A 14,289-nucleotide genomic window follows, 5' to 3' on the forward strand; every position below is an offset into this window, starting at 1 on the left:
TGATCGCCTACAAAAGCCGGTTCCTCACGTGTAGCATTTACATCTGCGACTTTATCTAATGCATCATCAACAACATTAATATCCAATGGATGTTCGTAACAGTCGTTCCCCCTATTATATTCTCGATGGTTACTCAAATCAAAATTGCCATCGTCCATTCCATTTGATTTGTTGACAATCTTAAACAATTGTTCAAACTTCTCATCTAAATATTTCTAGAAAAGAATTTACTAACAATGATTAATCTAAATAACATCAACAGAAATAGAAAGAATTCTCTATAAATTAGGTTACCTTCACTTTTACAAAAACCGTATCCACAAAAACAGATCGCTCCTCCTTTTTAATCTTATCGAAAACTTCTTTCACGATTGTGTTTCTTTCTTTTTCTGCATGCCTTTGAACCTCCATCGTTAATCTCTAGAATATACACACAACAAAAATTCAGATATAGAAGAAAACTTTAGCTCAAAAACATGTTGTACTTTTACAAAACACAAAACCAAAAAACTTCAAATCAAAACATATAGAACATATTGTGTCGAGTAATTCATTGTCATCAAAGTCACTTGTAGAACGGTTAGAACGACTTTGGGTACGGGATGATTCGCCAATAAAAGGAGTTCGATTCGCTTCTTTTGTTCGACTCCGACTACGTGGTGATTCACTAATAACAGGAGTTCGATTCGATTCTTTTGATCGACTCAGAGTACGTGTTGATTCACCAGTTGAAGGACCCGCGTTAAGTACCTTTGAACGAATCTGGCTGCATGGTAATTGACCAATTAAAGGCATTGAATTCAATTCCTCTTCTGTAGGAATTATATCCAATACCCTAAAGCTGCGATATTTTTGTTTAATACAAAAAGGTATATTATGAGAAGAAGAAAACTAATACGTCAACATATTAACACAAAGACAAAAAAAAGTAACTTACTTCATGACTACTAAACATCTCAAAAAGTTCGGTAAATTTAGGCTCTCCCACACATACATAACGTAACATCCTGGAAACCTGAGGGGTATCAAAGTACTCATCCTCTCTTATATACTTCTCCCGAATATCTGGGAAACGCTCATAGAACCAAGCACATAACGGATAAGGAAATCCACCAAGTTTATACTCAGTTGCATGGAATTTGTTCTGCTTGTCCAATGCATGTTTCAGTGAGTAAATGAGCTTCTCATAAGCCACATTACCCCAAGGATATTCAGCACAAACCTTATCATCTTCAACAATAGATGCATACTCCTCCATCACAGATTACTCGGTTTTTTTCCCAAACAAAATAGACTCTACAACAAGAATTTCCATAAGCTTCACAGCATCATCATCGCTCTCGCATACGTGTATGTGATTCACAACATTCTTTGGAATTTCATTCCGAGTCAAAAAATCTCGAATATCCTTCAAAGTCACACCCTTGGACTTACCAAAATAGCGCTTCAGAATATTGCTCTCTCGATTAATTGGTTTTTCAACATTATGTGTTGTGATCCGCAAACCACACATAATGTGAAAGTCTTCAAGGGTGAAGGAAACATCATGGCCAAAAATCTTGAAACTAATCGAGTCTCGATCATTCGTGAATATTCGAGAAAGACACAGACAATGAACCAACTTCATGTTGCATTTGAAATTCTCCATAGCCATAATGTATCGAAATGTACCATTATGAAGCTTATCCCGTTGTGTAGGAGTTAAGAAAGTTGCAATTAATTTCTTCAAATCGTGGTTCCCCTTCCAGTAACCCTTAGAGTTAAACCAATCTCGAAACTCAAAATATCTTTGACCTGGTCTTGTAGGTGGAGGAGCAAGGACATAAGGACCTGAGGGTATTACAGGTAGTTTAGGTGCTTTAGGTGCATTAGCTGCTTTGCGTACTTTAGCTGCATTAGGAACTTTAGGTGCTTTAGGTGCCATTTGTTCAAAAAAAGTAAAACATACAAAAAATAACATCAGGACATTATCAAAAAGATTAATTAAAACTTCAATCTCTAAGAAGGCTGAAGTTTGACAATTACAAAACAAAACTTCAGCTCTAAAGCTAAAGTTCGCCAGTTACAAAAACAAGAGCTGAAGTTCAACAGTTACAAAAACAAAACCTTTAGCTCTAGAGCTGAAGTTCACCAGTAACAAAACACAAAAACTTCAGCTCACCAGTTACAAAACACAAAACATTCAGCCCCATGCTGTAGTTTTTACAAAAAACAAAACACAAATTCAAATCCAAAAATAATGCCAAAACATGAAAAAAAAACTTCAGCTCCTATCTAAGGTATCATCACTTTAATAGTATCATGTATTTAACTCTCAAAATTTTTAAAAATTTAGACGTCTAATCACTGAAGAATTTATAGAATTTTCATCAACAACATAAAAACTCGTTCAAAAAACCTAAAAGCACAATCGTAAAAGTAAAACTAATGCACTTATCAAACTAAACACTAAGAAACTATTTAATCATAAATACATGACTATCAAAACCAAAACCAGAAAAAAAAACCCAGAAAATTAATGCAATGTACCTATAATTAAATCGTAATGTGGGAACAACGACGAATAGCAGTTGAAAAATCAAAACAACGACGAAATCCTTTTGATTTCAGAAAAGAACAAAACAAAAAACGCGAATAACGGGAGAGAGACAGAGACAGTAAAGGACTAGCGTATACTTGGAGAGAAAGTAGTCTTTTGATGAAGAAGGGCAAAATAATCTTTTTAAAAGACTTTTTACAAAAAAACGGGTACAAATGCAAACAGAAAGACAAAGCGGCTACAGATTAAAAAGGGGCGCCCTATTCCCAAATAGGGCGGCCCGTGTAATTTTTACGATTTTAACACGGTACAACACTGATTGAAAACTATTGTGATAAATAATAACTTTTGATTTATTTCCAAAATAACAGATTTATTTACATTTATAACATGTTTTTAAGATTTTAAAAATAAATACTCATCAACAAAGTAAGGGATCAGGTTTTGGTCCTTATTAATCTATTCCATTTTCTCTCTCTTCGTTATAATAAATTTATCTATAATTTACCCAAAGATAGCGTTTTAAGGGGATAAAACTGGGAACAACTTCAGCCATTTAAGATGGTCTCCCATCATTCTTAAAATTTATTTTTCGTGTCTATTTGTTTCATTATACAAGATTTAAGAAAATTCACCCGATTCCCTCACCATTTTTTCTTTCTCTTCTGCTGATACAATCAAAATCATTAAAATATGCATGTACTGAGATATAATTTTTTCTTTTTATAATTATACCAATTATATAATTAACTATGGAAACTACAAAATTATTCCATAAATATATATAATATATATTATTCCTTCTATATTCCAAGTTTGTTAGTGTCATAGTATTAGATGATGTTTGGCTAAGCTTATAAGCTGATCAAACTGGCTTATAAACACTTTTTGGCTTATCTACTAAATCAGCTAATCCAAACGGACTCTTAATCTTATTTCCAATTATGTGGATACACTTATAATAATATACCTTTTATACTGAAAATATTTTATTGTAGTATTTTTACTCTTATTGTTATATTGATTTTATTTTTCACTGTTAATTATGGTATTATATACATGTTATATTCTTTAATTACCGAAAGAAAATATACATGTTATATTCAATATATATTATTTTGATAATTTTTCAACTGTTGGATGCTTTTAACTATTATACCTGCTTTATTTGCAGGAATTGGGGAATCCAGCTTCTTTTGCAGTCTTGATTTTTAATTGTCAAATCTGTAAATAAAAGTTACCCTAACTCACATTCCGTCTCCGTCGCTGTTGCCACCATCACCATCCTTGTCTAGAGGTATTTAACTCTCCTCTTAGCTCTTCTATGTTATTGAATTATTACTAAGTTAGTATTTGAATCAGCCAGCTTTGTAATTCTGCAAACAAATTCCGTTTAACTTATTTTTGTATTCTGAGTTAATTAATTGAATAGTATAAACAAAATTATTTTTACTAGGGATCATTTTTATTTCGTATGTTGAGCCGAGGATCTTCCGGAAACCGCTTCTCTGTCCCTGGGTTGCGTACACTCTACACTCCCAAAACCCACTAGTGTTATTCTACTGGGTTGTTGTTGTTGCTGTGGGGATCATTTTTATGCTATATTTTTCTCGTCCGTTGCTTTATTATGGGCTACTGTTTTATGTCCAATGTTGCTTTGCCTCTATGATATTCAAGCTTGAGTAATTTTCTTTGCTAGTTGAAGCAGATGAAATTGTGAATAGTGTTGTCATTGGATTCTAAATAGTTAAAAGTGCAATGTATATGTATTACAATTTGAAGGGCAGTTGATGTGGTGCTTCAAATTTTTATATGCATGCCTTGAGATTAGACATTAGGCCCCTTCCACTTTTACAGAAATTAAGCCATCAAATATCCCTTTGTTTGTGCCAGATGCAAAATTTGAAAAAGCAAAAAGGTTTGGAAGCCCATTTTGGCCAGATGAAGCCCAATTCGGAGAGCCGCATACCAGAATAACCTAATGGAACTTGTTTTTTTCTTTCTGATAACCGAGAAATATGTCTGGGGCAACCCTTAGGACCCTCTATCCTTCTCCGCTTAAACACCAAGCTTAGTTCACATGGCACAGGGCTCGAACCTGTAACCTAAGTCACTAGTCCCTCGACCCTTTTCCACTTGAACTAAGCCTGAGGTTTGCAATATTATAAAAACCGAGAACTGAAAAACCTAACAAAACTTTCCAAAAATCAAACCGAATTGACGGATGCCCAGTCCTACTGCTAATGGGCTTTAGGACAACATGAAATAGGGTCAGTGTTGTATTTAGAAAAGCAGAGAATCTCAACATGTATTGGCTACACAATTTTCGTATTATGTCTTATGGTTTTGCTTCATGACAGCTGAAATTATGGGCTCAGAGATGGAAATAGTTGATCAGAGGCTAAAAGCTTTTGTAGTGACGCTCCAGACAGAGTTTGCCATTCTTGATCGACTCGTTTACAAAAACAAGAACCAGCATAGAAGATGCTCTTATTTTCAGTACCTCTTAAAGGTTGTATATTTACCAATTTTATTCATATGTGCATGTTGGACAAATGGGGTTTGCTTTATTTTTATAATAAACTACTAGCATCGAAGATGCTCCTATTTCCAGTACCTCTTAAAGGTTGTTACCAAAGTTTATTCATATATATATGGGGATTGAGGGGGGTTTGATTTTAGTCAAAAGTGTACTTACTTTATATACTTATTTTGCTGATATTAGGTGAGAACAGATTTGAGGCTCCTCCAAGCAGCTAATTTGGAGGAGGTTTTGAGTGCTTCCTTTCAAGTTCTTTATGGAAAAAGACCCAAGCAAAAAGTGCAGCTCTTAGAAAGGTACTTTGACCCCTTTAGAGTACCTATTTTTTGGTTTTAAGATTTTAAATATTTTAGTTCTTCTTGTGATCTTACACCAATATTTGGAATTTGATTACATCATAAATGTATACCACCTTTTCATGTCTACAGTGAGTAAATTTTGATTTGAGAGTGAGCGCTTATCATGCTCTTGCATTTTTCTGCTCCTATATTGATGTTTACTAATATTTTTCAGTGGGAAAAATTGAACTGACATACACGGAATCTTGAAACTGAAATTGTCTTCCTAACTTATATGATGGTTTATCAATAATCATCCATCTTTTTGTATTGCTCGCAAGTGCAACTATTTGCCGACTGTGATGGTTGACTATTACTTGATCTCCACCATTTGTTAAATTAGATAGTCTACCATTCTGCTGTTTGAAAGTATCTCCACAGAAGGGTGAATAGCGCAAGATCAGTTCTAGGTTTTGTCATGGAAAAAGTGGCTGTTTATGAGAGTTATAGCAACAGTTTGCAAGTTCTGTCCATCTCTTCGTTAACCGGCAGATTGGAGGGTAAAATTTTACAAGTTGCAAGTGAGACTATTTTAGCAATCCTACTGTGATGGAAATAGAGTTGTCATTATTTGTGTCTTGCTCCTCCATTGAACTATACATACAAATTCTCTCTGCCTGTGCTCTGATATATGATGATTTTAGACGTATTGAAGTTTTCATCCTCACTTTTCTTGGGTCTCAGCCTAAAGAGGAGAAGATGTGATGGTGGCAAACATAACTTTCTGGAGCGGCTTCTAGGGGTTGCACACCTGTTGTCAGAGGTATCATTGTTTTCTTTCTCACTTCTTGTTGTTCTCCATCTAAAACAATTCGCCCTAGTCCGTAAGATAACTCATGGTATTGGATTGCCAAACTCAGCCTACCATGAGGATTGCTTGCTAGAATTTACTGGCATTAATAACTTCAACTCGTCCCCTGCCTTTAAATGATCGCTTGAAGCTGGGCGATTTTTGGCTCAGTCTTTCACACCTACCAGTAGAAAATGTAGAGAACTTCTATTTGGAGAACCTAAAATTGAATATCGGATTGAGATGGGTCTAAATGGAACAACATGAAGAAGTGAGGATACATATAGCTGATAAATAGTTTGGGATTGAGGCGTAATTGTTGTTGTTCCATATAACTACTGGAATGATGATTTCTCTCTCTCTATCTCTCTCTCTAATTCTAATCAAATGTCCTAACATAAGCTGGACGGTGTTTATAATAAGAATCATATTAGAACAAGGAAAACTTTAAGTTTATCATTTTATTCAGTTATAATTCTTAATTTGCTTATTCTTTTCTTGCAGATCGTTGAGCCAATGTTAAGGGCCGCTACGTATCCTTCTTGCTTCTTTTTTGCATACTAATACTTCATTTGATATGTTGATTATGGGAGCTTTACGTATTCCAATTGATGGCCATTAAGGCCATTGGTGATTTCTTTTAGACTAGTTACATCTTTAAGTAATAGGAAGAGCTTAAGTTGTTCATTTTCTTTCATAGCTCTCGGGGTGTGTGGTGGTGATTGGAGTAAGGAGGGTTTGTCTGAAATCACTGTGGGTGCGTACTTATTAGCATATGTAGCAAACCTTTTCTGTTCTTCAAAACTACTAGACTTTTATGCAAGCTGATTCGGCCGTAAAATTACTGGTTTGCTAAATTGGTTTAGTTGGATATCAATTGTACCTCCTTCTTCTTTTTTCTTTTGTCTGTATCTTCGTAATTTCATCCGTCCTGTTTTCATCTCATTTGTATGTTGAGTTCGTTTTTCAATTGCCCTTCATTTAAGTAACACTTGATCAATGTGCTTTTTCATGCAAATTCCATGTAAAATGTTTGCCATGCTCGATTGTTTTTTACCCTTAACTGTAGACAGGGAGATCTCGACACTTCTTGCACGATCATTTTTTATGGGATTTTCCTTGACAGTATTGGCTTTGCTCGCCCGAATAAGAGTTCTAGTTCAGCAAGTAAGTATTCTCAGGATAGTTTTATCATTTTCAAGTAAGTAAAATTTGATCATTTTAAATGCTCTTTTCTTAGTCTTACTTATAATAGTAGAGGTTGCCGGCCCAACTTGTGTACTAAGGCGTTGTTGTTGTTGTACTTATAATAGTAAAGGTCCTGCACATCGATTGTGTTCTTTCAAATTTTCAATTTGTTGAAGTTCTAGTTTCTAGTATAATACACTGGAGTCATGATAATTTCTGGAACTTATTTAATTGGAGTAACTGATCTAATTCAAGAGTCTAGGGGAATGGGAATCATGTAAATAACATGAGAATTTTTGCTCTTTTAGGAACATGCAATATTTGAGGAAGTGAAAAGCTTATGTTGAGCAAATTTGCTAAGGATGTCCGGTGATTGAACAGGAAATTCTAATCAAATCTGCTTTATTCATCGCAGATGCTTCTTGATGTTGTTTGTGTATTCAACAGTGTCTCCTCTTTATCTCAGAGGGAACAAGCCATAAAATTGACGCAAGATGGATTTGAGGTTGTTAAATTCTTCGCAACTTGTCTCTATGTTTTTCTGGTGTAATGCAAGAAATTCGTTTCCTTCTTTTATTCCCTTTGTTTTAACTTGCTTTTTTGATTGGTTTTATTAGTTCTGTTAAGGTCAAGAAATGGTTAGAAAGTTCAAGAGAGTCATACTACTTGCAGGCACAATGTCGAGATAAGAAAAATGATATACTTCTTTGGATGTACTTATCAAGAAGAAAATATCGTGGGCATATTCCAACTTCCGAGCCACAGATATCTGCTGGTTTCTCTAATTAGGAGCCATGCTTCTTATTATATGGATTACTGGTTACAGTGTGCATGATGTACTGCAATATTTCTTTTCAGATCTTCTGGAGGCCTCAAATATCCTAGTGTCTATCTCAATTTTTATAGCTTAGACTGCACAGATTCCAAAGCTACTTCAATTTCTTAATCATTAAGTCAAAGTGTTTCCAATTACCTCTCGTGTATTAAACTGCAGACATGTACTTTTCCAGGAAACCATGTTTTCTTTAATGCCAACTGCTTAGAATCACTCCAGGTGTGACTAGCAACCCCCTTCCCCCAAACAACCAAGTTAACCCTACATGTGTGTCCTTCGTGTGTGTTGGTGGACAGTAAGATGTTTCTCAGAGTAAATAGTGGAACACGATACTAGTTAACTGTCTTTGTGCTGATTGTTGTGACAAAATATACATGTTGGTCCCATCACTAAGTGAACTATGATAGTCATCAATAACAATTCTTAGATGAAATCAAGAAAGCAAATGTTCAATATTTTGTGCCATTGCAGGTTTTTAGAGAATACTTTCCGCCAAAGCAGGATGTGGTATTCCTCGAATGTCTTTGGAAATCTGATAAGTATGTGTTAGTTGAGAGACAAAATGAGAGAGATGTGGGAAGCAAGGAAAAGGAGGTTGGAGAAGATGTTTCTGTAGAAGCATCTAAAATTCAGTATGAAAGCATTGAGATTTTCCTAGGAGGTAACCACGAAACAAGAATTCTTTTCACTGTCTTGTTTTCTTTATCGAACATATTAAATCTGTTTGAGCTCGATATCATTTAAGACAGTATTATCCAGTGTTTTGCTGTTTGCCAGTTTTTATCATTCAGTTTGACAATAAATCTGTCTTACCAGGTATTGTCCTTTGTTTGCATGGAAGACGTGTCTATTGCATGTCTATCTAGTGCTTCTTACTCGTTGAAGCTATAGATAGAATCATTGGGGAATTTCTTCCCCCATCACATGACTTTCCCTGGTTATCTGCTTTATACTATACAAGAAAGGCCTACCTGATACAGCACCCTATCATTTTCTTCAGCAACATATAATTGTAGATAAGTTGATAAAGAGTGTTATATATGCTTTGGCTTTGAATATTTATTGCTATCTTCAGGATATGATCTATCCTTTTCTGCTAAGGAAGAAAAAGGAAAATAAAAGAGAGGCTGTAGCAAAATGATAAGAAACACTCATTGATTCTAGTGTTAATTTATGCATACCCAGGCTTGTGGTGATGATTTCGAGATCTTAGACAATCGCGGTTTTAAAATTTGTTTGCCAGCAAAATCCAGTTTTGTGCATTTTGTTAATTAGAACTTTTTCAGTAACTGCAAATTGGCTCTTTGTTTGTTGCTGATTTTCAGTGTTTTTCCTCTATAATTTTGTGCATCACTTTTTCCGGGATCTTGTGTAGACGAGGAACCTGGAAAGACAGCCTCTAAAGATTTGGCTGAGGATGATGAAGCTGTTATCGACAAAGATACAGCAAATTCCCCGGAGAATCCTAAAGATTTGGCGGAATATGTTCAAGCTGTAATGGACAAAGATAAAGCAACTTCTTTGCAGGATCCTATCCAAGAGGGTAAGGATGAATTTCGAGCTCAAGGTGATTTAGCTATTGCAGGACCTTCAGGCAATAATTTTAATGCTCCTGAAGCTGGAGCACTCCCAAGTTCATCACTCATCAAGAATCCGGCAAAAGCCAAACCTGGATCAAAGAATAATGTTGCATTTGTTTCAGTTAAAAGACCAGCTGTGTCAACAAAGAGTGAGTTGGAGTTTGGCATTCATGGAATGCAAAAGGGTGATAATCCTAGTCCTAGTGTAGATAAAGAAGATCCATTTTTCAGTTTACTTACTGCTGGAAATATGAAGAGCAGTCTATTCTAAACTTCACCTAAGTTTTGTTTTCCCTTGTTTTTCTTCCTCTTCACTATGTTGCGGGGCACCTTCGGGGTACATATTTATGTTAAAATTTCCTGTATTTGGACAAGTCATCCAAATTGATTTTTGAATTTTAAGAGTTGGTGCTCAATCATGTCCTTTCTGGAAGCAGTAAAAATTTCTTTAGTACAACTCTTAGTAGTTAGCTGTGTCATTAGTTACTTTTTCAGTCTGAGGGCAGTAGGAAATTTTTAATTTTCCTGTGACATGCTAAAACACTAGTGTCAAAATTCAATACCATATAACAGGTATAATTTCAAGCATCTGAGGGAGCTAAATATGAATTCCAAAGTTAGCATTCTAATGATTTTACTATTAACAGTATTATATTATTAGCTACTAATCAATTATCAGTTTCTATAACTCCAAGCATTCGTTGTGCGGATAATTCTTTCAATCTTTCTGAGAGCATATATAGAAAGGACACTTTCAGGGAGCATACTCGTCTGCAAGTAGATATTAATTTAGTGTCAACACTAACCTTTTATCAAGTAATGCCTCTACTAAGTAAACAGAAGAAAATCATTCCTCAAATAAATTCTAAGATGTTGTTTGAATCTCAAAAAGTAAAACACTTGGGGTGAAACTGAGAGGTTAAACCTCAGCTAGACCCAATATGGGGGCTTAAGAGCTCTCATTCTTTTCATTTGTTCTCCAAACAAATCAAAACACAAAATATTCTAACTGATGCCACTTGGTACTATAAATGTCCGAATCTCCATCAGCTACAAGCTATAAACCAAGCTGGTCACAACTCACAAGTTCCAGTTCTCCATGTCTCCCAAATTCCAGCATGTTATGAATTTTCATTATTCATTATGTAAGAAACAACTACAGTTATGTCGTCCAACTTCCCACCATGGTACTCAAAACCAGCCTCTTGAGCTCCATCAGAGAAAGGCGACGACTTAATAGGATCCATTGCTCTTTGTTGTGCCAGTTCTGCTATCCTCCGAGCAGTCATTTGAGGCCCTAAGCCAGCTTCCACGGACTGAAGTACAACTCCTTTGATATCTTCGTCATACAAGTTATCAAAAAGCCCATCTGTACCAGCAATTAAGACATCTCCAGGTGCAACAGCAATTTTAAACACCATGGCCGAGCTAGGCGAATCGCCAGCATTATTGCAGTCTAGTTGATAAGGAAAATTAAAACCATGTTGTTGTGCAGGGGATTTAAATGCGGCATATCCATGTCTAACCAACATAAATCCGCTATCTCCTAAATTAACTGCATAAAGACCCTCCTCGGTGAGTGCAACAATACACGCAGTAGAAGAACCTTTTGCTTTTGTTTTCACGTAAGCTTTATCCAGTGCCCTGATTAGGTCTATGGAGCCTTTTGGTTCCTCTTGAATCGCAGCTAAAGAGTTGGACATTAATTCACGGGCATAGAGCCCAGCATCAATACCAAGATCAGCCCATCCACCAACGCCATCAGCTACACCAATAGCTTGTGTAAGGGTACACATAAAATGAGCGTCCTCTCCACCAGTCTTTGCTTTAGCAGGATGAGGCAGGTAAAAAGATCCTGAATTTAGCTTCAAGGGGATCTTTGCTTCAGAAGAATCAGCAGCAGTATTAGCAACTTGCTCCTCGCCCTTAGCATTATCCGAAGAAACACCAGGAACAGAAGCAGTTCCAGAAGAGAAACACGCAGGGGATAAGTTGTGTAAACCTTCTGATCCAAATCCTATGTATGATTTGGGATCGGCCCACCTCTTTGTAACATGAGTCGTGAAGTATTGGAAAAGCATATTGTTGGGATGTCCTTTATTTCTCAAACTCATGTTGATTTTTCTAACTTCCTCAAAGCCTCTTTTGTTGTAAAAAACAGTGCAGTTCACTGACAAACCACATTGCAAGCGCCTAGCAGTGATATTACCAACAAAATGGCCAATGTGAGAAGTTCTTGAACCACAAACAGCCATTATCCCGTTCTGACTGTTAATGCCAAATGATGATCAGATAAGCAGAAGATACTTCACGCAGCTGAGTTCTGCAAATCCATCCACAAAGAAAAATTATAAAACAACTTATGAAGTCACATCTCGAGATCACACATTTGCTTTTTTTCTTTTAATTGACAAACTAGATAAAGAAAACTGATAAAGCAAGACGATATGAGTCCATAAGAAGCAAGACATGCACAACACAAGATTCCATGTCTCACTTTCAATTAGTTCTCATCAACAAAGAGTTCATAATATATAGATTCTGTAAACAATCTCAGGATAGAAAACACAAGCTGTAAAGCTTGCCAAATGAAACCTGTTAAGTGACGAAACAACCATTTTACATGAAAGACAGATATCTAGAAATCTGACTTCATCAAATAAAGAAAGTGAAAAGACAGATATCTAATGGATACACAATTTTAGGGAGCTTATTAGCAACAAAATTTACAGACACACATCCTTTAAAGTGAACCTTCAAAATCCGATTTAGACAGTAAGCTCAAAAGACTAAATTTGCATCCCATTTTTCATAAGCATAGTATACAAGCAAAAATTTGAGCTTTGTTCTCTGGGTAAGTAAAAATGAATTTTGCTTTTAGTAGACATTGATATAACCATAGGCGTATTGCTGCAGAGAAGTTGACAAATATAATCAACCAATCATTCAACTACCCTCAGCCCTAAACTGCTCGGGTTGGCTATATAAATTATCTGTATGAATAACGCTGTATTGAGGTCCAAAGTTTCACATAGAATAAGAATAAAAATGTCACTTTTATGTCAAAAAAGTCAAAAAACAATTAGCATTTAGGGTAGACTGTGTACATTACACCCTTGAGGTGTTGCCCTTCCCCGGACACTCTGTGAATGCGGGATGCCTTGAGCATCGAACTAGTTTAAGTCAAAAAGCAATTAGCATATAGAGACTTTAGCAGCATAAAAACAGAACACAAACTGCTAGAAAGAAACAAAACACCAAAAAGACCTATTTCTGAGTAATTACTAACTAAAACAAACGAGAGTGATAATGAAGATTTTGAGCTATTTCATCTTCCCTTATCAACAAGGCTTCCTCATTCAAGACCAGAAAACATTTAAGCATAATTAAACAAGAAATACTAAGAAAGAGCAAAAGGGTATCAGCAGACTTCACCTCAAAGCTGTTTAAATCTTATCCCTTTTTATATGGAATTCTTTCACCGGCTGCAACTTTGCTCACAAAGGAAATATCTTTATCCTCTTCTCTTCAAACCCCTATTCAAGAATTGCTTCTTTTTCCGGTATTTTGAATGCAAAAGCTGCAATCTTAACAACTCTTTCTCTCCAAGGGTTCACTGTAGATTTTCACAGACTAATAGTATAAATATCTCCTTTATTTTACTTATTTTTTATTCTCTTTCATTTTTCTTTTTCTGAAGCTATGGAATGATAGATGGATAGATAAGAGCTCAGAGCCCTATTAAATTAGGGTGAACCCTGCAATTTTTTTACCGGATATATAAGGTAATGTTTTTACACAAATGGTCCTTTTGATTTTCATTTTGTCTAATCTTAAGGATTTTTCCATTTGTCCCGCTTACCCTTAAAATTGGATAACAATTAAACTTATAAGTAGTTTTAAGGATATGTGATTTCATTTGGCACAAATTGATGAATACGAGAATTAATACTAGGAATTAACAGTAAAGTAAAGCAAACCAATGTGATGAACAATTGTGGCCCTCGAGCTAATCGCCCTCGAACCAACTGAGTAGGCTATGGAAAGTATGAATTGAACAACAAAGCTCTCAAGAGATAAAAAAAATGTAATATATTGCTTGGTTATGCGTGAATGTATGATAATTACAAAATGATTAGAACCCACTTTATATAGTAGAGGATTTCTACTTATGGTACAATTCTAACTATGGAAGGAAATCCCATGAGTGGCTAAATGACCAATCCTAACTCGATGCATGCCGAGATTTCCTCCACGATCCTTGCCCGATCACGTATATCTCGGCTTTCCGTTATCCGACTTAACAGACTTCCTTCGATCTCGCTCGATCTCTTTCTTGCTTTGATCTCGGTCATGGCTGGTCTCGATCTCTTTCATGCTTCAATCTCGATCATGGCTGGTCTCGATCTTGATCGGCCATCGATTCATGAGCTTAGCAATTCATCCCCGTGTTATGGACCATCATAAATCGGTGCCG

General features: G+C 35.7%; 2 protein-coding genes across 3 annotated transcripts; one reads left to right on the forward strand and one right to left on the reverse strand.

Moving 5' to 3' along the window:
• The first annotated feature begins 3,348 nt into the window (after positions 1–3,348).
• Positions 3,349–10,255, forward strand: LOC107761188 (uncharacterized). 2 transcript variants are annotated; one of them, XM_016579375.2, is made up of 9 exons: positions 3,349–3,836; positions 4,900–5,051; positions 5,265–5,377; positions 6,104–6,182; positions 6,714–6,742; positions 7,283–7,376; positions 7,813–7,902; positions 8,704–8,893; positions 9,608–10,255. In XM_016579375.2, exons 2-9 carry the CDS (start codon positions 4,908–4,910, stop codon positions 10,081–10,083), a joined length of 1,215 nt encoding a protein of 404 aa, XP_016434861.1. In that variant the 5' UTR covers positions 3,349–3,836; positions 4,900–4,907; the 3' UTR covers positions 10,084–10,255. The 2 variants fall into 2 exon arrangements, with proteins under 2 accessions (XP_016434861.1, XP_016434862.1); XM_016579376.2 differs by lacking the exon at positions 3,349–3,836 and adding an exon at positions 3,883–4,809.
• A 390-nt stretch (positions 10,256–10,645) lies between these two features.
• On the reverse strand, positions 10,646–13,597 carry LOC107761190 (putative protein phosphatase 2C 55). The gene is made up of 2 exons (XM_016579378.2): positions 13,248–13,597; positions 10,646–12,135 (listed from the first exon to the last, which is right to left on the reverse strand). Exon 2 carries the CDS (start codon positions 12,065–12,067, stop codon positions 10,934–10,936), a length of 1,134 nt encoding a protein of 377 aa, XP_016434864.1. The 5' UTR covers positions 12,068–12,135; positions 13,248–13,597; the 3' UTR covers positions 10,646–10,933.
• Between the last annotated feature and the right edge of the window lie 692 nt (positions 13,598–14,289).

Source organism: Nicotiana tabacum, chromosome 10 (genome assembly GCF_000715075.1).
Source record: "Nicotiana tabacum cultivar K326 chromosome 10, ASM71507v2, whole genome shotgun sequence".
Classification (NCBI taxonomy): domain Eukaryota; kingdom Viridiplantae; phylum Streptophyta; class Magnoliopsida; order Solanales; family Solanaceae; genus Nicotiana; species Nicotiana tabacum.

Bases quoted from the DNA above. Each gene is read 5' to 3' on its own strand.
- LOC107761188 (XM_016579375.2), top strand. From the start codon at position 4,908: ATGGGCTCAGAGATGGAAATAGTTGATCAGAGGCTAAAAGCTTTTGTA. The intron at 5,378-6,103 runs GTACTTTGACCC...CTTGGGTCTCAG, and splicing joins AAAGTGCAGCTCTTAGAAAG to CCTAAAGAGGAGAAGATGTG. The intron at 7,377-7,812 runs GTAAGTATTCTC...TATTCATCGCAG, and splicing joins TAAGAGTTCTAGTTCAGCAA to ATGCTTCTTGATGTTGTTTG.
- LOC107761190 (XM_016579378.2), bottom strand. From the start codon at position 12,067: ATGGCTGTTTGTGGTTCAAGAACTTCTCACATTGGCCATTTTGTTGGT.